The sequence below is a fragment of the Panthera onca genome, chromosome B3 (genome assembly GCF_046562875.1).
Source record: "Panthera onca isolate mPanOnc1 chromosome B3, mPanOnc1 haplotype 2, whole genome shotgun sequence".
Taxonomy (NCBI): domain Eukaryota; kingdom Metazoa; phylum Chordata; class Mammalia; order Carnivora; family Felidae; genus Panthera; species Panthera onca.
This window is the reverse complement of record NC_138344.1, coordinates 117759273-117780097: the sequence shown is the minus strand read 5'-3', so window position 1 is coordinate 117780097 and position 20825 is coordinate 117759273. Positions and strand designations below refer to the sequence as shown.

The 20825-nt window shown below is 40.3% G+C and overlaps 1 protein-coding gene across 12 annotated transcripts in view; it reads left to right on the top strand.

Annotated features, from left to right (window-relative positions):
- The window catches only part of NUMB (NUMB endocytic adaptor protein), a 203836-nt gene extending 183887 nt beyond the window's left edge, over positions 1 to 19949 (top strand). For 8 of the 12 annotated variants that reach the window (XM_060617333.2, XM_060617331.2, XM_078448045.1 and 5 more), the window contains 6 exons: positions 756 to 896; positions 9975 to 10179; positions 12308 to 12601; positions 14385 to 14534; positions 16813 to 16959; positions 17862 to 19949. In XM_060617333.2, the coding sequence (XP_060473316.1) occupies positions 756 to 896; positions 9975 to 10179; positions 12308 to 12601; positions 14385 to 14534; positions 16813 to 16959; positions 17862 to 18577 (1653 nt within the window). In that variant the 3' untranslated portion in view covers positions 18578 to 19949. The remainder of the gene's footprint in view (positions 1 to 755; positions 897 to 9974; positions 10180 to 12307; positions 12602 to 14384; positions 14535 to 16812; positions 16960 to 17861) is intronic. The other 4 variants (XM_060617334.2, XM_060617332.2, XM_060617339.2 and 1 more) reach the window with 2 other exon arrangements.
- Positions 19950 to 20825: the final 876 nt, after the last annotated feature.

The following is a 20825-nucleotide window of genomic DNA, read 5'->3' as shown; positions in this document are numbered from 1 at the left end:
GGCTTTTCACCCTTGGACTCATCAGGAATGGAAAAGAAATTTTGCAGTGCATATAATCTATAAAGGGCTCATATTTAGAATATATAAAGAACTCCTACATATCAATAAGAAAAATGACAGACAATCCAAAAGAAGAATCATTTTGCTAAAGAGGAAATTCATAGTAAGCACATTATGCAAAATAAAATCATAATGAGCCATTATGGTGATGCTTTATAAAAACTATTTTGTTTGATTTTATGTTTTAGCTCTTACAGCCCCACCTCAGCATCTAGGGATTCTAGACTGGGAATATCACGTAGAAGAATCTCAGAGCCTCAAGATTTTAAAAAACATTCTGTGTAATGTTTATACTGTGTGTATACAGTGCCATTCAGCAAGTATATAAAAAAAGTCATAGTTAAAATTAAATGATCACTAAGTTAATATAAGTTATATGGGAATCAAATGAGATATAGTGATTTTACATACATTATCAAATTGAGCATGGAATATACCATGATAAAACTAAAAGCAGCAAGCATATGTTTTAGAACAGAAGATGAAGTGACAGAGGCATCTGGGCAGAGTGCCTCTTGGGATTTCTCCTAAGTCAAATTCTTAGTATTCAGGCTGCTGGCCTCAGATCTAGCTATTTCATAGTCTCAATTCATTTGTTGTGGAGACTCTATTGTGAAGTGAACATCCTGTGTTTATTCTGAGGAGCTTGAATAACTTGATAAGTCCTCTGTTCCTTTGTGCTTCCCTTTTTCTAGGACCTCATAGTTGACCAGACAATAGAAAAAGTTTCTTTCTGTGCTCCGGATAGGAACTTTGATAGAGCCTTCTCTTACATATGTCGTGACGGCACCACTCGGCGCTGGATCTGTCATTGCTTCATGGCTGTCAAGGACACAGTGAGTCCAACAGTGTGGATTTCATCATGACTAGCCTCAGTTGGCCAAGCAATTTCCACTGCATTTTTTTTTTCAAATGTTTTATTTATTTATTTTGAGAGAGAGAGAGCAAGCGTGTGCACAAGCATGAGTGCGGGGAGGGGCAGAGAGAGAGGGAGACAGAGATCCCAAGATGCAGGGCTCGAACCCATGAGCAGTGAGATCATGACCTGAGCTGAAGTCAGACACTTAATCAACTGAGCCACCCCAGTGCCCCTCCACTACATTTCTAACATGTTCCTGCTGTTACAGCACTTGGAAGTGTCAAACTAGCCTGCTTTTACTCCTTTTATTCAAGTAGTTCACACTCTTGGTGTGACCCTGAGCCCACAGAGCTCCATAATTAGCTGAGATCCAAGGTCATTAAAGGAAAGTAAAAGTGCTCTGGTGATGGTTGCTGCTAAACTTTACTTGAAACTTTTCATTATTAGAACTGTGTTCAAGATTCTTACATGTATTTATTTGCTAATACATCTGGGTATAGATACTGACATTGAAAGGCGCTTATAAATTTATTTGCAAAGAAATTCTATAAATGAAAGAGCTGACTTGGAGTATATTTTCAATTAATTAAGAAATAAAAATACTGGGGCACCTGGCTGGCTCAGTCAGTGGAGCGTGTGACTCTTGATCTCGGGGTCATGAATTCAGACCCCACATTGGGGGGTAGAGATTACTTTAAAGAAAAAAAAAACCTAAATTATGGTACATTGAATTTCTGGCATGCCAGAAATTGTTGCATAGTAGAAATTTTTGGTTTTGTTTAAAAATGGAGAATAACTAACCTATTATCCTTCATGTAAATTGCCCAAAATTCTGACTTGAAAGACAAGTCTCTTAGATGATGATGATCTTAACTACAGTAGAGCATTGAATGTGTAATTGTAATTACTGAGTTTTATATATTTTTTTACTTGAGAGAGAAAGAGCATGAGTGGCGCAGAGGAGCAGAGGGAGAGAGAGAGAATCTTAAGCAGGCTCCACACTCAGCACTGAGCCTGATGCAGGGCTCAATCCCATGACCCTGGAATCATGACCTGAGCCAATATCAAGAGTCGGATGCTCAACTGACTGAGCCACCCAGACACCCCTGTAATTACTGAGTTTAAAATTTTTTTTTTAATGTTTATTTATTTTTGAGAGAGAGAGAGAGAGACCGAGTACAAGCAGGGGAGGGCAGAGAGAGAGGGAGACACAGAATCCCAAGCAGGCTCTGGGCTCTGAGCTGTCCACACAGAGCCCGACGCAAGGCAGAACCCACAAACCACGAGATCATGACCTGAGCCAAAGTCAGACGCTTAACCGACTGAGCCACCTCATTTTACTGAGTTTTTTGTAAGGCCAGACAGAATAAGGCAGTATAGTCATTCCTGAAGGCTACAACTCAATAAAATCTTGCCAGTGTTTAATCTAAAAGGGAAGTGGTGGCTGTACTCTAAAATTCACCAAAATGTTTTTTCAAAGCTCTTGGAGACAGCGCTATAAACTGTTAAGAGTCCAGGCTCTGACTCAGATCTGGGTTTCAGGCCTTGTTCTGGTACTTACTAACTATGGGATTTAGGGAAAGTTACTTGACATTCTTTAAGTCTTAGTTTCCTCTTCTATAAAATGAAGATAACAACTGTGAAGATTAAAGTAGATAATTGATATAAGCACTCTTAGTATAGAGTCTGACACATGATAACTGCTCTGAAAACTGTGGCTAATATTGTCAAAGCTGTACCTCCTTGGTTTGACACAGTGCGTTAATGAGTTGAAGTAAATAAACTACACTTTCTTCCTTTGTCTCTCAGATCTTAAGCCATAAAGCAGTGCATTTTGCTATCACTATACTCACAAAATCAAGAGTTTAAGAGTTTCCTTATATTAATTTAAAAACTGTTTTATTGTCAAATCCTGGTATTGCATTTCAGACTGTTTGAATCTCCTTGGCCAATGGTTCTTCTGTATCAGAATCACCTGGAGGGCTTGATAAAAACAGTTTGTTAGGCCCCACCTTCAAGAGTTTTTCATTCAGTGGGTCTCAGATGGGGCTTGGGGAGGGTCTGTCTTCAAGAACTTCTGCCCTAGGCCTAGGAGCAATAATAAACTTCTTTGGACAATAGTTCTGTCCTTGTAATAGAGCTGTGTTCAAAAGCAGACAGGTTCTAAAACTCCGGTTCTCTTTCCTATTTCATGCTTCAGTGCCCTACCCTTGTATCATCCTCCTAAGAAGGTAGATGGAAACTCATGTGGATTCATAAAAAGTAACTCATTCTTTTAATAAGCAATAAGCAATTATGTGAAATATTACAGTTTACATTTGTGTGAAATTTTAGGGACAAAAGGCATTTCCGACATTACTCCTCATTATGATATCTAATATTGGCATATAAAATTCAGGGAAATTACTTGAACCATATGTAGGAGCAGCTACAGCTACCTACATGGTGTGATTTTGAAAACTCCACAAAGGGCTCTCTGTTCTCAAATATCTCTTCTTACTATTAATGATGCCAAAAGTTACTATATCATCTCTAACTTTGTTATTTCACAATTAGGGATATGCTTTAAAATACAGATAACCCTGGTGAAAATAATCCATTGAGTTTATTAAATTTAGGTAATCCAGCATTTCTTTAAAATAATGTTAAGTTTATATAAGCTCTCTTCTCACACAGACAAATCAGTTTTATCTAATTCCTTTTTAAGTGTACAGTGTGGGTGAAAACCTACTTTAATTTTTGCCTGTGTGTGGTTGAGAGGGAGAGTTGTGAGAGAGCTAGAAGATAGGAAAGGGGGACAGCATCAAAGCAATGAGGGTCTAGAATGGGGTAGGGTGTTGGGGAGGGGAGTGTGGCATTTGGATAGAGGAGACTGAGAAAGCTAAGCTTTCCTTTTCATAATTCCCTTGTCATTGCTGGAGTTGTACTAGTTATCCAAAGTCTTAGGTTTGCACCTTTTGTTCTTGGTTTGCACATTTTGTCCTAGATATGTTGAAAGTCTATTCAAGCTCCTGAAACTTGCCTGCCTTTCCAGTAGTTTCTTAGAAATGCTGGTACATATTACCACTGTTCCCTTAATTGGCAAATGTAAGATTTGTGTCAAGACGTAGGGCCTCAAACCTTGAGCAGTGTCTCTAAAGCTAATATGAGTAACAGAAAGAACCTGACTGGTAAGGTCTCAGTGGCTGGTCACAAAAGTACAGGTTACTCATGGTCACTTTACCCAGTGCCCACTACAGTAAAGTATCATTAGCATTACCTAAGGTAATTTATTCATTTAATTTGCCATATTAATATATTAAAATATAATTTTAGAGGTGTCTAGGTGGCTCATTCAGTTAATCATCCGACTCTTGATCTCGGCTCACATCATGATCTCACGATTCATGAGTTCAAGCCCCACATTGGGCTCTGTGCTGACAGCACGGAGCCTGCTTGGGATTCTGTCTCTCCTTCTCTCTGCCCCTCACCTGCTTGTGTGATCTCTCTCCTTCTCTCTCAAAATAAATAAATAAAATTCAAAAATAAAATATAATTTTAAGCTGGACTTGCCAACATTTTGCCTTGTGTAAAAACAGACTTATTTGAAGATGGCAGAACAGCATGAAAGTATTTTTTGCGTCTTGTGTCCATGAAGTACAGCCAGATCAACAGTAAACCATCCTGCAGACCTAGAAAACTGATTGAGGATTAACACAACAATCTGCACAACCTGAACTACAGAACTCAGCAGGAATTCACCCCAAAAGAGCAGGAAGAAACGACAGCCAGGGACTTAACCAACACAGATACAAGCAAGATGTCTGAACCAGAATTTAGAATCATGGTAATAAGGATACTAGGTGGAGTCTAAAATAGATTAGAATCCCTTTCTGTGGAGATAAAAGAAATAAAAGCTAGTCAGGATGAAATAAAAAATGATATAACTGAGCTGCAATCTCGAATGGATGCCATGGCGGCAAGGATGGATGAGGTAGAGCAGAGATTCAGCGATATAGAGAACAAACTTCTGGAGAATAATGAAACAGAAAAAAAAGAGGGAGACTAAGGCAAAAGAGCATGACTTAAGAATTAGAGAAATCAGTGACTCATTAAAAAGGAACAACATCAGAATCATAGGGGTCCCAGAAGATGAAAAGAGAGAAAAAGGGTAAAAGGGTTATGTGAGCAAATCATAGCAGAAAACTTTCCTAACCTGGGAAAGACACAGACATAAAAATCTAGGAAGCACAGAGGATTCCCATTAGATTCAACAAAAAACGACTGTCAACAAAGCATATCATAGTCAAATTCACAAAATACTCGGGCCAGGAAAGAATCATGAAAGCAGCAGGGGGAAAAAAGTCTTTAACCTACAAAGGAAGACAGAACAGGTTTGCAGCAGACCTATCCACAGAAACTTGGCAGGCCAGAAAGGATTGGCACAATATATTAAATGTGCTGAATCAGAAAAATATGCAGCCAAGAATTCTTTATCCAGCAAGGCTGTTATTCAAAATAGGAGAGATTAAAAGTTTCCCAGACAAACAAAAATTAAAGGAGTTTGTGACCACTAAACCAGTCCTGCAAGAAATTTTAAGGGAGAACTCTCTGAGGAGAGCAAAGATGAAATAAATAAATAAATGCATGCATACATACATACATACATACATACCCAAAGCAACAAAGACTAGAAAGGACCAGAGAACACCACCAGAAACTCAAACTCCACAAGCAACATAATGGCAATAAATTCATATCTTTCAGTATTTACTCTAAACATCAATGGACTAAATGCTCCAATCAAAAGGCAAAGGATAACAGAATGAATAAGAAAACAAGATCCATCTATATGCTGTTTACAAGAGACCCACTTTAGACCTAAGGACACCTTCAGATTGAAAATAAGGAGATGGAGAACCATCTATCATGCTAATGGTCAACAAAAGAAAGCTGGAGTAACCATATTTATATCAGACAATCTAGACTTTAAAATAAAGACTGTAACAAGAGATGAAGAAGGGCATTATATCATAATTCAGGAGTCTGTCTACCAAGAAAACCTAACAGTTGTAAACATTTATGCTCCAAATGTGGGAGCACCCAGATATATAAATCAATCACAAACTCATTGAAAATAATACCTTTATAGTAGGGAACTTCAACACCCCACTTACAGCAATGGACAGATTATCTAATCAGAAAATCAACAAGGAAACAATGGCTTTGAATGACACACTAGACCAGATGGACTTAACAGATATATTCAGAACATTGCATCCTAAAGCAGTGGAATATATATTCTTCTCCAGTGCACATGGAATGTTCTCCAGAATCGACCACATACTGGGACACAAATCAGCCCTCAACAAGTACAAAAAGATCAAGATCATACCATGCATATTTTCAGACCACAACACTATGAAACTCAAAATCAACCACAAGAAAAAATTTAGAAAGGAAACAAATACTTGGAGACTAAAGAACTAAAGAACTAAAGGAATGAATGGACTAACCAAGAAGTTAAAGAAAGTACATGGGAAGTTAAAGAGTAATGGGAGGCACCTGGGTGGCTCAGTCGGTTGAGTGTCCGACTTTGACTCAGGTCATGATCTCATACTCATGGGTTCGAGCCCTGCATCGGGCTCTGTGCTGACAGCTCAGAGCCTGAAGCCTGCTTTGGAATCTGTGTCTCCCTCTCTCTCTACCCCTCCCCTGCTCATACTCTGTTTCTCTCTGCCTCTCAAAAAATAAAAACATTGAAAAATTAAAAAAAAAAAAAAAAAGTACATGGAAGCCAATGAAAATGATAACACCACAGCCCCAAATCTCAGGGATGCAGCAAAGGTGGTCATAAAAGGAAAGTATATAGCAATCCAGGCCTTCCTAAAGAAGGAAGAAAGGTCTCAGATACACAACCTGACCTTATACCTTAAAGAGCTGGAAAAAGAACAGCAAATAAAACCCAAAACCAGCAGAAGACAGGAAGTAATAAAGATTAGAGCAGAAATTAATGCTATCGAAACCAAAAAAACAGTAGAACAGATCAATGAAACCAGAAGCTGGTTCTTTGAAAGAATTAATAAAATTGATAAATCACTAGCCAGTTTGATCAAAAAGGAAAGGACCCAAATAAATAAAATCAAGAATGGAAGAGGAGAGATCACAACCAATACAGCAGAAATAAAAACAATAATAACAGAATATTATGAACAATTATATGCCAATAAAATTTGCAATCTGGAAGAAATGGACAAATTCCTAGAAACATGTATACTACCAAAACCAAAACAGGAAGAAATAGAAAATTTGAACAGGCCCATAACCAGTAAAGAAATCCAATTAGTAATCAAAAATCTCCCAAAAAACAAGAGTCCAGGGCCAGATGGCTTTCCAGGGGGATTCTACCAAACATTTAAGAAAGAGTTAACACCTATTCTCTTGAAGCTGTTCCAAAAAATAGAAATGGAAGGAAAACTTCCAAACTCTTTCTATGAAGCCAAAACCAAAGACCCCAATAAAATGAAGAACTATAGACCAATTTCCCTGATGAACATGGATGCAAAAATCCTCAAGATATTAGCCAACCAGTTTCAACAATACATTAAAAAAATTATCCACCACAACCAAGTGAGATTTATACCTGGGATGTAGGGCTGGTTCAATATCCGCAAAACAATCTGTGATTCGTCACATCAATAAAAGAAAGGAAAAGATCCGTGTGATCCTCTCAATAGATGCAGAGAAAGCATTTGACAAAATACAGCATCCTTTCTTGATAAAAACCCTCAAGAAAGTAGGGATAGAAGGAGCGTACCTCAAGATCATAAAAGCCATATATGAAAGACCCAACGCTAACATCATCCTCAATGGAGTAAAACTGAGAGCTTTTCCCCTAAGGTCAGGAACATGACAGGGATGTCCACTCTTGCCACTGTTATTCAACATAGTATTGGAAGTCTTAGCCTCAGCAATCAGACAACACAAAGAAATAAAAGGCATCCAAATTGGCCAGGAGGAGGTCAGACTTTCACTCTTCGCAGATGACATGATACTCTACATGGAAAACTCTAAAGATTCCACCAAAAAACTGTTAGAACTGATTCATGAATTCAGCAAAGTTGCAGGATATAAAATCAATGCACAGAAATCAGTTGCATTCCTATACAACAATGAAGCAACAGAAAGAGAAATCAAGGAACCGATCCCATTTACAATTACACCAAAAACCATAAAAAAACTAGGAATAAATCTAACCAAAAAGGTGAAAAATCTATACACTGAAAACTATAGAAAGCTTATGAAAGAAATTGAAGAAAACACAAAAAAATGGAAACATATTTCACGCTCCTTGATAGGAGGAACAAATATTAAAATGTCAATACTACCCAAAGCAATCTACATATTCAATGCAATCCCTATCAAAATAACACCAGAATTCTTCACAGAGCTAGAACAAACAATCCTAAAATTTGTATGGAACCAGAAAAGACCCCGAATAGCCAAAGCAATCTTGAAAAAGAAAACCAAAGCAGGAGACATCACAATCCTGGACTCCAAGCTGTATTATAAAGCTGTAATCATCAAGACACTGTGGTACTGGCACAAGAACAGACACTCAGATCAATGGAACACAATAGAGAACCCAGAAATGGACTCACAAACGTATGGCCAACTAATCTTTGACAAAGCAGGAAAGAATATCTAGTGGAATAAAGACTGTCTCTTCAGCAAGTGGTGCTGGGAAAACTGGAAAGCGACAGGCAGAAGAATGAACCTGGACCGCTTTCTGACACCATACATAAGAATAAACTCAAAATGGATGACAGACCTGAATGTAAGACAGGAAGCCATCAAAATCCTCAAGGAGAAAGCAGGCAAAAACCTCTTTGATCTTGGCCGCAGCAACTTCTTAACACGTCTCCAGAGGCAAGGGAAACAAAAGCAAAAATTAACTATTGGGACCTCATCAAAATAAAAAGCTTCTGCACATCCAGGAAACAGCAAAACTGAAAGGCAACCGATGGAATGGGAGTAGATATTTGCAAAAGACATATCAGATAAAGGGTTAGTATCCAAAATCTATGAAGAACTTACCAAACTCAACACAGAAAAATAATCCAGTGAAGAAATGGGCAAAAGACACAAATAGACATTTCTCCAAAGAAGACATCCAGATGGCTATCCGACACATGAAAAAATGCTCAACATCACTCATCATGAGGGAAATACAAATCAAAACCACAGTGAAATACCACCTCACGCCTGTCAGAGTGACTAACATTAACAATTCAGGCAACAACAGATGTTGGCGAGGATGCGGAGAAAGAGGATCTCTTTTGCACTGCTGGTGGGAATGCAAACTGGTGCAGCCACTCTGGAAAACAGTATGGAAGTTCCTCAAAAAAATTAAAAATAGAACTGGGTGCAACTACGACCCAGAAATTGCACTGCTAGGTATTTATCTAAGGGATACAGGTATGCTGTTTCAAAGGGGCACATGCACCCCAATGTTTATAGCAGCACTATCAACAATAGCCAAAGTATGGAAAGAACCCAAATGTCCATCAATGGATGAATGGATAAAGAAGATATGGTATATATATATATATATATACAATGGAGTATTATTTGGCAATCAAAAAGAATGAAATCTTGCCATTTGCAACTACGTAGATGGAACTAGAGGGTATTATGCTAAACAAACTTAGAGAAAGACAAATATCGTATGACTTCACTCATATGAGGACTTTAAGACACAGAACAAATAAACACAAGGGAAAGGAAGCAAAAATAATATAAAAACAGGGAGGGGGACAAAACATAAGAGACTCTTAAATATGGAAAACAAACAGAGGGTTACCGGAGGGGTTGTGGGAGGGGGGATGGGCTAAATGGGTAAGGGGTATTAAGGAATCTACTCCTGAATCACTGCTGCACTATATGCTAACTAACTTGGATGTAAATTAAAAAAATAAAATTTAATTTAAGAAAACAGACTTATTTGTGGTCCAAGCTTATTTGTAATTGTACTGTAACTCTAAAAAAGTTTTTTTAAACCTTCTGTTATATACAGGGTGAGAGATTGAGTCATGCAGTAGGCTGTGCATTTGCAGCCTGTTTGGAACGGAAACAGAAGCGGGAGAAGGAATGTGGAGTGACTGCTACTTTTGATGCCAGTCGGACCACTTTTACAAGAGAAGGATCATTCCGTGTCACAACAGCCACAGAGCAAGCAGAAAGAGAGGAGATTATGAAACAAATCCAAGATGCCAAGAAAGGTACAATCTGTTCTATTACAATTTATGTTTATTTAAGCCATTTTTCCCAGCAGGTTAATATTTGGAAGCTCTCAGGGGCAAGCTTTCTCACAAAGAGAACTCTTAGCAGTATATGAAGACTTTAAGAACAAAGCTGAAAACCTAAACAAAGGCCTTTCCTTTACAGTAAGTGGTTTAGTGGCTTCCAAAGTATTTACTCTTTCCATTACCAGAAGCTGTCTGGGGAGGCTGAGAGTGCAGCTGAAGAAGCTGCAAAGACATTACCCCCCATGTTTAAAAACAAAATTGGGGAAATCTACATCCTGGAACAGACTTCTAATTTTGATGTATCTGATCTCTGTGAGAGGTACATGCTACTAAGGACCTACATTCTTGAAGTAAGAAGTACAAGTTGCAGGTTTAGGCTGCAAAGGACCCACTGATGGTGATGCTAGGTACAAATGTGGGTAGGAATTTCACAGTGATGTTGTTCTTATTAGATTATTACTGTGTTTTAGTGCTTTAGTGAAAAAAGTCCATAGAAGCTAACCCCTCTTTTTCCCATAGCCAAATTTTAGTGTGTGATTTTGCAAAGTGTGATTTTTTTGCAGGTACACATGGCAGCATAGCAGAAATACCTGTGCGGACAATTCAGGTCACTCAGAAGTCTCTTGTGTAAAGTTGGGTTTGAGTGTATTGTAAAACTAAATGATAGGGCTTGGGGGAAAATGCTTTGCATTCTTGTGTGCAGCTAGAGTTGAAACCCACAAGGAATATTTTGGAATTAAAAAGTTCAGGGGCGCCTGGGTGGCGCAGTCGGTTAAGCGTCCGACTTCAGCCAGGTCACGATCTCGCGGTCCGTGAGTTCGAGCCCCGCGTCAGGCTCTGGGCTGATGGCTCAGAGCCTGGAGCCTGCTTCCGATTCTGTGTCTCCCTCTCTCTCTGCCCCTCCCCCGTTCATGCTCTGTCTCTCTCTGTCCCAAAAATAAATTAAAAAAAAAAAAAAAAAAAAAAAAAAAAAAAAAAAAAGTTCAGTATAAATATACAAGATTTGATAAAAATCTTGCTCATTTTTTTACTGTATGCTTTTAGTTCTAAACCAGCCACTAAAGAATGCCATTCATTGAATACTGACCCAAACAACTCTAATTCTTAAGGTAAAAAAAGGGTACACATTTTATTTGAAATTAAATTCTTGATTGTGAATTTTTTTTTATTTCTTATAAACATTTGTGCCAGAATACCAAAGAATAAAATACCATGCTATTTTTATCAGAAAATGTAATATACATAGCTATTATTTAGTGTGCTACAGTGATTTTTCAGACTGGAAGCATATTCTTTAATACCATCAAATAATACTCTTGGCTATACACAGCAGCTGCCAAAGTGGTTGAGTCTAACATCTAGAGCATTATGAGGGGAGGCAGGTAGAGATTTACCACATTCAGAATGGGACTCAGCTGGTACTTACATGGAAATAGTTTTGTATTTAGGTATAATCCAGTTTAAACTTTTACTTATGGGGGTGCCTGGCTGGCTCCGTTGGTGAAGTGTGCAACTCTCACGGTGGTGAGTTGGAGCCCCATGTCAGGTATAGATTAAAAAAAAAAACTTTAAAATTTTGCTTCTGTATGCTTTTATTCAAATGAGACACAAATGCACATTGTTTGTGATTTAAAGACTGCCTTTTGACATTCTTTAATATCTAATCAAATTTACACTTGTTTAGACCTTTCTGACTCTGCCGCTTCCAAAGTCCTCTCTCCCAAAAAACAAGCAAACAAACATTGAAAACTATGAATCATCATTCTATAAACGATCTCACATTAGGAGTTAATAGGTGCTGGGTTTTTTTTTTTAATCTTGGTCAGTGTCTTAAAGAAAATCTTAAGTTATGAATCATTGCATGAGAATCAAAGATCTGATATTTGTGTCTTAGTAGATATATCATGTGACACGTAGTAGGATATTAAACCTTTTATTTGTCTGAAATGTCGGAGATCTGAGCCCTGCTTGTAACCTGCCCTTTAAGAGACTTTGGGAAGCAGATGGGTAGAAGGACATAAGAAGGTTTCGAGTTCCTTGACTGTATAAGCCGGAATTATTTGAAGACTGCTAAGGTCCTCTTTCTCTTGACTTTCTTGAGCTGAAACAGATAAGACAGCTGTTGGCTCATCAGTGGCTCCTGGCAACACTGCCCCATCCCCATCCTCTCCCACCTCTCCCACTTCGGATGCCACTGCCTCTCTGGAGACGAACAATCCTCATGCCATCCCACGCCGGCATGCGCCCATTGAACAACTTGCTCGCCAAGGCTCTTTCCGAGGATTTCCTGCTCTTAGCCAGAAGATGTCACCCTTTAAACGCCAACTATCCCTGCGCATCAATGAGTTGCCTTCCACTATGCAGAGGAAGACTGATTTCCCCATAAAAAATGCAGGTAATGCAGCATCCACCTGACTCATAAGTGCTTTGCACTGAAGCACTATCGTTATTTCCAGTGGTAACACTAAACCCATCAAACTAGCCACCCTCTCTTCTGAGGCTGGTTGATGGTTGTATGTATCTTGTGTCATTTCCCATTGAGAGAAAAGTAAGGTTCATGGAGAGGGTCGTGAATCCTTCATTTCTCTGCAACAGATAGGTATCAGAGCCATGATGGAAATTCCTACACTGAGCTACAAGGTTTGTGATTTGTCCTGATGGAAGTGTGCTACCTCTCAGCCAACCTGCTTCCAAACATCAAGGGTCTCAAGTTTCCATTCTAATCCTGCCATTTGGGACCCAACAGAGAATTAATTTAAAAGGCTTTGGAAACACATCTATTCAAATAGCATTACTCTCAGATGTACCAGAAGAAATGGATAAGTGCTCATTGTCCTTGTGGCTGGTTGACTCCATACGGAGGAAACTCAAAACGGGTCTCCTGTTTAAATCAAAAATCTGTTTTTCATCAGAGACAGTGAGCTTGCTCACATATATTCATTACCTTTCAGAACCGCCACACAGGCCTTTGTGTGGCCCCTGTACAGCTGAGCCAGCCCTGGTAGCTCTATCCTCATCATAAGATCCAGAGCTAAAGTGTCAGATCTGGTCAGTGCTTTTATTGGGCTCTATTTTACTTCACTCTGAGACATGACAAGCCAGTGCTATAACAGAATATGGGGAAGACTGTTTCAATAAGACACTCCCAGTGATGGTATAAAAGTCCAGAGTGTTAAGTTCTTTTGACGGATGAAAGGAGGCCTAAACAACAGTTGGACTGGATGATTACTGAGGGTCTTTCCAGCTCTCAACTCCTATAAAAATGGAAACTCCAGATGCTTCTAGTACCTTGTCTTCAGTCTTCTTCTGGAGCAGATGGGAAACAAAAAACATTCTTTTCATAGTTGAGCAAACCAAAGGTTCACCACACATTATCAGCTTCCCCTGTGACAGAAGTATCCCAGAGTCAATATTAAGAACAAAGCCTAGGAGCACCTGGGTGCTCAATCTGTTAAGCATCCCACTTCAGCTCAGGTCATGATCTCATGGTTCGTGGGTTCAAGCCCTGCGTCGCACTCTGTGCTGACAGCTCAGAACCTGGAGCCTGTTTCAGATTCTGTGTCTCCCTCTTTCTCTGCCGCCCCCTCACACTCTGTGTGTGTCTCTCTCTCTCAAAAATAAACATTAAAAAAAATTTTAAAGAACAAAGCCTATAGAGTCCTGGATTTCAGTTTACTTTTTCATGTTATCACAGTTCACATACTTGCTACTTCAGGAAAAAAAATGAGTAATGATATTATTGTAGCTTATTACAGAGAGAAGGACTAAGCTGCCACTGGTGCCCCTGATTTTAACCCATCTTCTGATAGAGTTACTAAGTGGCTCCAGAACTCTATGCAGATCACAGCCTTGGGAATTAGTTGGAAGGCAAACAGGTTGCAGATGTCTTCCAGAAAAATGTGGCTAACTGACACAAAAAAAGAATACCAACTTCTCAGTAGTTTCACACAGGAAAGGAAATAAAGAACTGGAGATTTGCAGGGAGGAAGATAGTCCTTAGTACATAAATTGTTGACATTTTATACTAAATTTTTGAAGCTGCTTTTATAGCCCCACTTGACAGTTGAGACTTTTCCTTTCGCAAATAAGGGATGTGTTATAAAATGCCACCTTGTGTCATACTGTTATATTTCAGGATTAGTTTTTCTGTCTGGAACCATTTTCTGTTTGCCTTGCAGTGCCAGAAGTAGAAGGGGAGGCAGAGAGTATCAGCTCCCTGTGCTCACAGATCACCAATGCCTTCAGCACACCCACGGAGGATCCCTTCTCATCTGCCCCAATGACCAAACCGGTGACAGTGCTAGCACCACAGTCTCCTGCCTTTCAAGGTTGGTGCCCTCTTAGCCTGCTCAGCTGTTCTCTGTGAAGCTTGTACTTTCATGGCACAGCTCACTGACTCTCGGTGGGCATTCTGAGCTTCCCAAGAGCTGGTCGGACCTGTTAATTTCCCTGTTGGATGATGTCTCAGATTTGTTAATTCCCCTTTTCCACAATGTCTTTGCGCTTTGTTCCCATTCCTTTTTCCTAGAATGTCTGCATTCATCACTGCATGTACCTTTCTGTCTTTGATCCCATTCTGTTAAGAGCTTCTGTAGTCCCAACCCACTGCTTTACTTCCCACTCAACTATTCAGAGTATCCAGCCAGTTCTCCAGAAGCAGCAGTCATCAGAGTTGGTTCCAGCGTATGCTTTCTTTAGCAGAGGGCTCTTAACCCGAGGCAGTTTTACCCCTCTCAGGGAAAATTTGGCATTCATTGGTGACATTTTGGGCTGTCACAAGCTGGTAGGGAGTGGCTGCTACTGTCATCTGGGCTGAGGCTAGGAATGCTACTAAACATCCTTCAGTGCACACAATGGCAGCCCTCACAGCAAGGAATTTTCTGGCCCAAGTTATCAGTAGTGCCAAGGTTAAGAAGACTTGGATTCAGCTCGTCTCCATCCTACCACAAGAGGCTCATAAAGAAAAAGGCACTTCTTTTGGCTTCTTAGTTCATTTCATCTTCTGTAACAAGTGCCCTAAAATTTACCTTTGTAAAGGCATTGAGGACTAACTAAAAGTTGTTGTTTCCAGGATACTGAGTTAATACTTGGTGTTGACTCTGAAGTCAGCAAAGAGTCTATATATAACTTAAATAATAGACTTTTAGGATTTGAACTCTTATAATCGCCATTTCTTCATTTCTTTTGAGAAAGAGCTCAAAACGGGGAGACAGTACCCCATTCCTTTCTGAGGAAGCTACTAATGCTTTTCCTTCAGAGAGTCTCTTTTAAAAACAAAAAAATCTATTATAATCATGTGCACCAAATGGCTTTTCATTTCATCTAACAAATGTTTATAATACCAACAATAGGCACAATTTATTGAGCAGACATTAGCACAGTGCCTGCTACATCATGATGAGGACTCAGCATTTTCTCATTTAATCCCCACAACAACCCTTTGAGGTAAGCAATACAGATCAGGAAAATGAGGCTCAGAGAGGTTGAATAAATTTCCCAAATTGCACAGGCAGGATTTAAACCCAGGTCTTTCTGAATATCATTATCTATTACGTTCCGCTACCTATTTCTGAATTTACAGTGCCTATTTACAATGGGATGTACAAAACTAATAGAACGTAGTCCTTTCCCTGCCCACAAGCGGCTCCCAGTCTATGAGTGAGCTAGTCTTTTAAGACAAGCCCTGGGGTAAGTAATACCAATGCCATAAGTATGGTTGCCCATCTTAAAGAGGGAGTGATTGAAGTATAGGGCAGGGGAAGATGCTTGCTCCATACTGACTATGACAGAGAGCTGGGATAAGGAATAGAAACTAATGGAAAAGATGTCTGGAGTAAAGGAGCGAGGATTCAGAGATTTTAATAAAGAGAGACAGGAAAGAATAGTAGTGCTTTGAGATATTATGAACATTACTGAGGGAAAAAAACTTCAAAAATAGAGATGAAATTAATTCTGTAGCGAATTAAACATTAAGCATATGAAAATATAAAAATTTATTAAGCAAATGAAAATATATACCAAATTTGTTTTCTCATTTGTTTCTTATTTCTCATAAGGCTGGTATCCTCATATGAGGATACCAGCCTTATGGGATTTTTGAGAGAATTAAATAGGATGATGAATGCTAAAGTACTGTTAACATAGTGTCTGGCACATCATAGAGGATCATTATATTTAACCCATTGTTATTGTTGGCATAATTTGATCTTTTGGAAAAGTGGTAGGAGAAGGAAATGCTTTATCTACATCTTATGCCAACGGCTAAGCTATACCTAGAATTGATTTTTGCTGCTTGTAAGACAGAGCAGCTCTGTTCAACTTAATTGGAAATTGTTTCTCTAGGCTTCATTCCCTCTCTCCCTGTTCACATATTTTCCTAGAACAGTCATTTGACCTTTTTATCAGTATAGCTATTTTAATTACCTCTAATTCCCTCTTTGCCCAAAGGTTTGTGTATCCATTGCAAGATGGCATGGTCATCCCAACACCAACTTTTCTGTCTTATCTGTTCCACCGTTATCGCACATCGGCCTGACCGAGCTCCAAAGGGTCACCCATTCACCCTGCATGAATTAACTCCATCGATGTTGTCTGCTCCCATTGTAGCTAATGGCACTGACTCAGCCTTCCATGTGCTTGCTGCTAAGCCAGCCCATACTGCTCTAGCACCCGTAGCAATGCCTGTGCGTGAAACCAACCCTTGGGCCCATGCCCCTGATGCTGCTAACAAGGGAATTGCAGCCACACGTTCGGGTAAGGTGGCCATGGGTGGTGGTGAGGATTCTGGGATCAGATAAGTGACGCCGATTCAGAAATCAGCCATTTACCCAAGTGGGAACCGGGGAGGAATCCTTTCAGGAAAAGTGTGTTCCCTCCTGGAAATAAACTATTAGGAAAGGATGGTGAAGGAGAGGAACTCAAGAGATTAGACTGATAGTTTCTAGGGCTACAGAACACAACTACCCCTTAGAACTTTCACAAAATACAGATTCCTGGGCCCAACCCTGAGCTGACCACTGGATTTGGAGATAAATGGATATGCCTGTAACAAGGGTGGGAACCTTGCCTCTTACAATGGCAGGCCTACAGAAAAAGCTTTGTTTTTTGCTTTGCTTTACTTTCTAGTTTTTCTGTAATGAACATTTGTTAACTATAAAATCAAAACAAATTTTAATAGCAATAAAGGCAGTTCACCTGAAAGAAAACCTGTCTCTTGAAGCAAGACAGGGGCCACAAAGTACAGCACCATGTCCCTGGTTATTTTCTTTTTATTCTGTTAGAGCAAAAGGTGAATCACCTTGGGCTCTTTAGAGCATGTGCAGGCCAATTTCTGTAGCACGGAGGAGCCACAGCAATAGGAAGGGGTTTCAGATGCCAGCCAGCTGCCTTAGTTCCATGGAGTCTGAGCCCTATCTAGACAGCTCCTCAGTGTGGCTGCGATAGCAGCATGGTCTGACAGGTTTCCTTTGTCCTAAAACAAAACCTCCTCAGCTGGTAATAGAGACTTTTCTCACACCTGCTAGAACTACAAAGTGTCCCGTTAGGGGCACTTGTTCCACATGTTAGGATCATTCAGGTAACCAAGGTTATCAGGTAAGGAAAGAAGCCCCTAACGGTTCTGATTCTTTTGTCTCTCTTGATCTCATTGGTTTCAGGGACCGAGTGGAGTCAATCTTCTGGTGCTGCATCTCCAGGTCTCTTCCAGGCTGGTCACAGACGCACTCCCTCTGAGGCTGACCGCTGGTTAGAAGAGGTGTCCAAGAGTGTCCGGGCGCAGCAGCCCCAGGCCTCAGCTGCCTCTCTGCAGCCAGTTCTCCAGCCTCCTCCACCCACTGCCATCACCCAGCCAGCGCCATCTTTCCAAGGGAATGCATTCCTTACCTCTCAGCCCGTACCAGTGGGTGTGGTCCCACCCCTGCCACCAGCCTTTGTCCCTGCCCAGTCCTATCCTGTGGCCAATGGGATGCCCTATCCAGCCCCTAATGTGCCTGTGGTGGGCATCACTCCCTCCCAGATGGTAGCCAACGTGTTTGGCACTGCAGGCCACCCTCAGGCTGCCCACTCCCATCAGTCTCCCAGCCTGGTCAAGCAGCAGACATTCCCTCAGTATGAGACAAGCAGTGCTACTGCCAGTCCCTTCTTTAAGCCTCCTGCTCAGCACCTCAACGGTTCTGCAGCTTTCAATGGTGTAGACGATGGCAGGTTAGCCTCGGGAGATAAGCACACAGAGGTTCCTGCAGGGGCCTGCCCGGTGGATCCCTTCGAAGCCCAGTGGGCTGCATTAGAAAGCAAGTCCAAGCAGCGTACTAACCCCTCTCCCACCAACCCTTTCTCCAGTGACTTACAGAAAACATTTGAAATTGAACTTTAAGTAGTCTCTATGGCTTATGTATTTTGCCCATACTTAGGCAAGGGCAGGGGCAGAGGTCAAAGAAGCAAAGGGAACTTTGTGTTCCCAGTCAGTATACTTTTCACTAATCCCAAAGGTCTTAAGGAGCATGTCCAGGCACAGAGTGCTAGGAGAGGTGATTTTGAAAAAAATGGAAGAAACATTCCTAGAGAAGAGTTGTCTTGCAGTTGGGCTAAAGAAGTCAAGGAAATGTTGCCCTCTGTCCCCCTCCTACTCCCTCAGCCCCTTAAAAATCTCTGGCAGCAGAGAGGCAGGGTATCTGAACAGGAATCTGTATTCAAAGCACATTTACTGGAATATAAAACACAACGGGAAGCAAAACAATCACCCTTCATTTTTCAGGCCATTCACCTGCCGCCTCTCACTGGCCTGTCTTAGAGATCAAGAACATGGTGGCCTGTGCTTGGGCTGGGGACGAGAGGCAGGCCGTGCTGCCAGAATTCCCAGGAGGGCACAGCAGCTGCCCAACAGAGCTATATTTTAGGGGTAAAGTTGAGCTTCCACTTTGAGTAAGAATAAATATTATAAATATATATCAAAAAAGCCAAAATCTTTATTTTTATGCATTTAGAATATTTTAAATAGTTCTCAATATTAAAAAGTTGTATGAGTTGTAAGTAATCTTGCCAAAGGTAAAAGGGTTAGCTGTAAGAAATTGTACATAAGATTGATTTATCAGTGATGCCTATTGATGTGGAGAGAGGAGAGGTTGGGAGTTGCAGATGGGATCCCTATTACTTGGTATCATTCGTTGTAAGTAGCACCTTGCAGCAACAATCATGCGTATGACCAATACAGTCCCTAGGTGGTAGTTTTAACGAAAATGAAAGAGCAGTATTGTCCTGGTTTTAAACCTGTGATGAAATCCTAATGTAATTTTAATGGAATCAGTCTGAATACATTCTACAGAGAATACGTATTTTCTTTTATATACTGCTGCAGTTTCCTTATGTTAATCCTCTACTTTTGTTTTAACACTAAGGTGACAATGACTTAATCATATCCATGGACGGGAGCACAGGTTACTGTGTTGATTTGTCATGTGGGTCTCGGGTTTTGTTTTGTCCTTTAGATTTTGTCCCCACCAGCTTTGTGGGGATGGAGATTCTGGTTTAATAGCTGTGTGTGAGCCGGTCCCCCCACTTGTGGTGAGAGCATCCCGTTGCCAGTTGTAGCCACTTGACCTCTGGTAACAACGTGAGATCCCATCTCATTTTTACTTTTGAACGTTGGCCTTACAATCAAATGTAAGTTATATATATTTGTACTGATGAGAATTTATAATCTGCTTTAACAAAAATAAATGTTCGTGGTAGAAGCTTTTGCCCCTGAAGGGCTGGTCTTTCCCCTTTTCTTTATTAGTAAATGTGTTTTAGTTCTTTTTGGTCTGTTCTTGCTCCATTCTGCTAAACTCCAGTTTGATGTCTAGAAAATCTTTTATTGGGACTTTTTTTTTTATTGAAGTATAATTTGCATACAATGTTAACTTCAGGTGTACAACATATTGATCTGATAATTGTATACATTACACAGTGCTCACAATAAGTGTGGTCATCATCTGTCACCACACATGTTATTACAGTATTGTTGACTACATTCTCTCTGCTATACCTTTCATCTCTGTGACTTATAACCGGAAGATTGTACCTCTTAGTCCCCTTTATCTATTGTGCCCATCAGGACTAGTCTACTCTTAAAATTCACTTTTGTATTTATACTTTAGGCTTTGGTTGATCCTAAGCATATCTCTGATGTCAGATCCTTACTGCTCAAAGTGTGGTCTGGAACAAGAGCATGGACTTCACCTAGGAGTGGAGATACAGAATCTCAGCCCCACCCCTGACCCCCCCGACCTAGTAATCAGAATCTACATTGGAACAAGATTCACATTCTGAGAAGGCCCTGACTGAAGCAGTGAGTCTCAGCGTTGGATATGTATTAGAACCACCTGGGAAGCTTTTAAAATTCTTATGTCGGGGAGCAGGTGGGGACCCACATTCAGGTATTTTTTATATATATATTTATTTTTGAGAGAGTGCAAGTGGGCGAGGGGCAGAGAGAGAGAGAGGGAAACACAGAATCTGAACCAGGCTCCAGGCTCTGAGTTGTCAAGCACAGAGCCTGATGAAGGGCTCAAACTCACAAACTGTGAAATCATGACCTGAGCCAAAGTCAGATACTTAACCTGACTGAGCCACCCAGGTGCCGG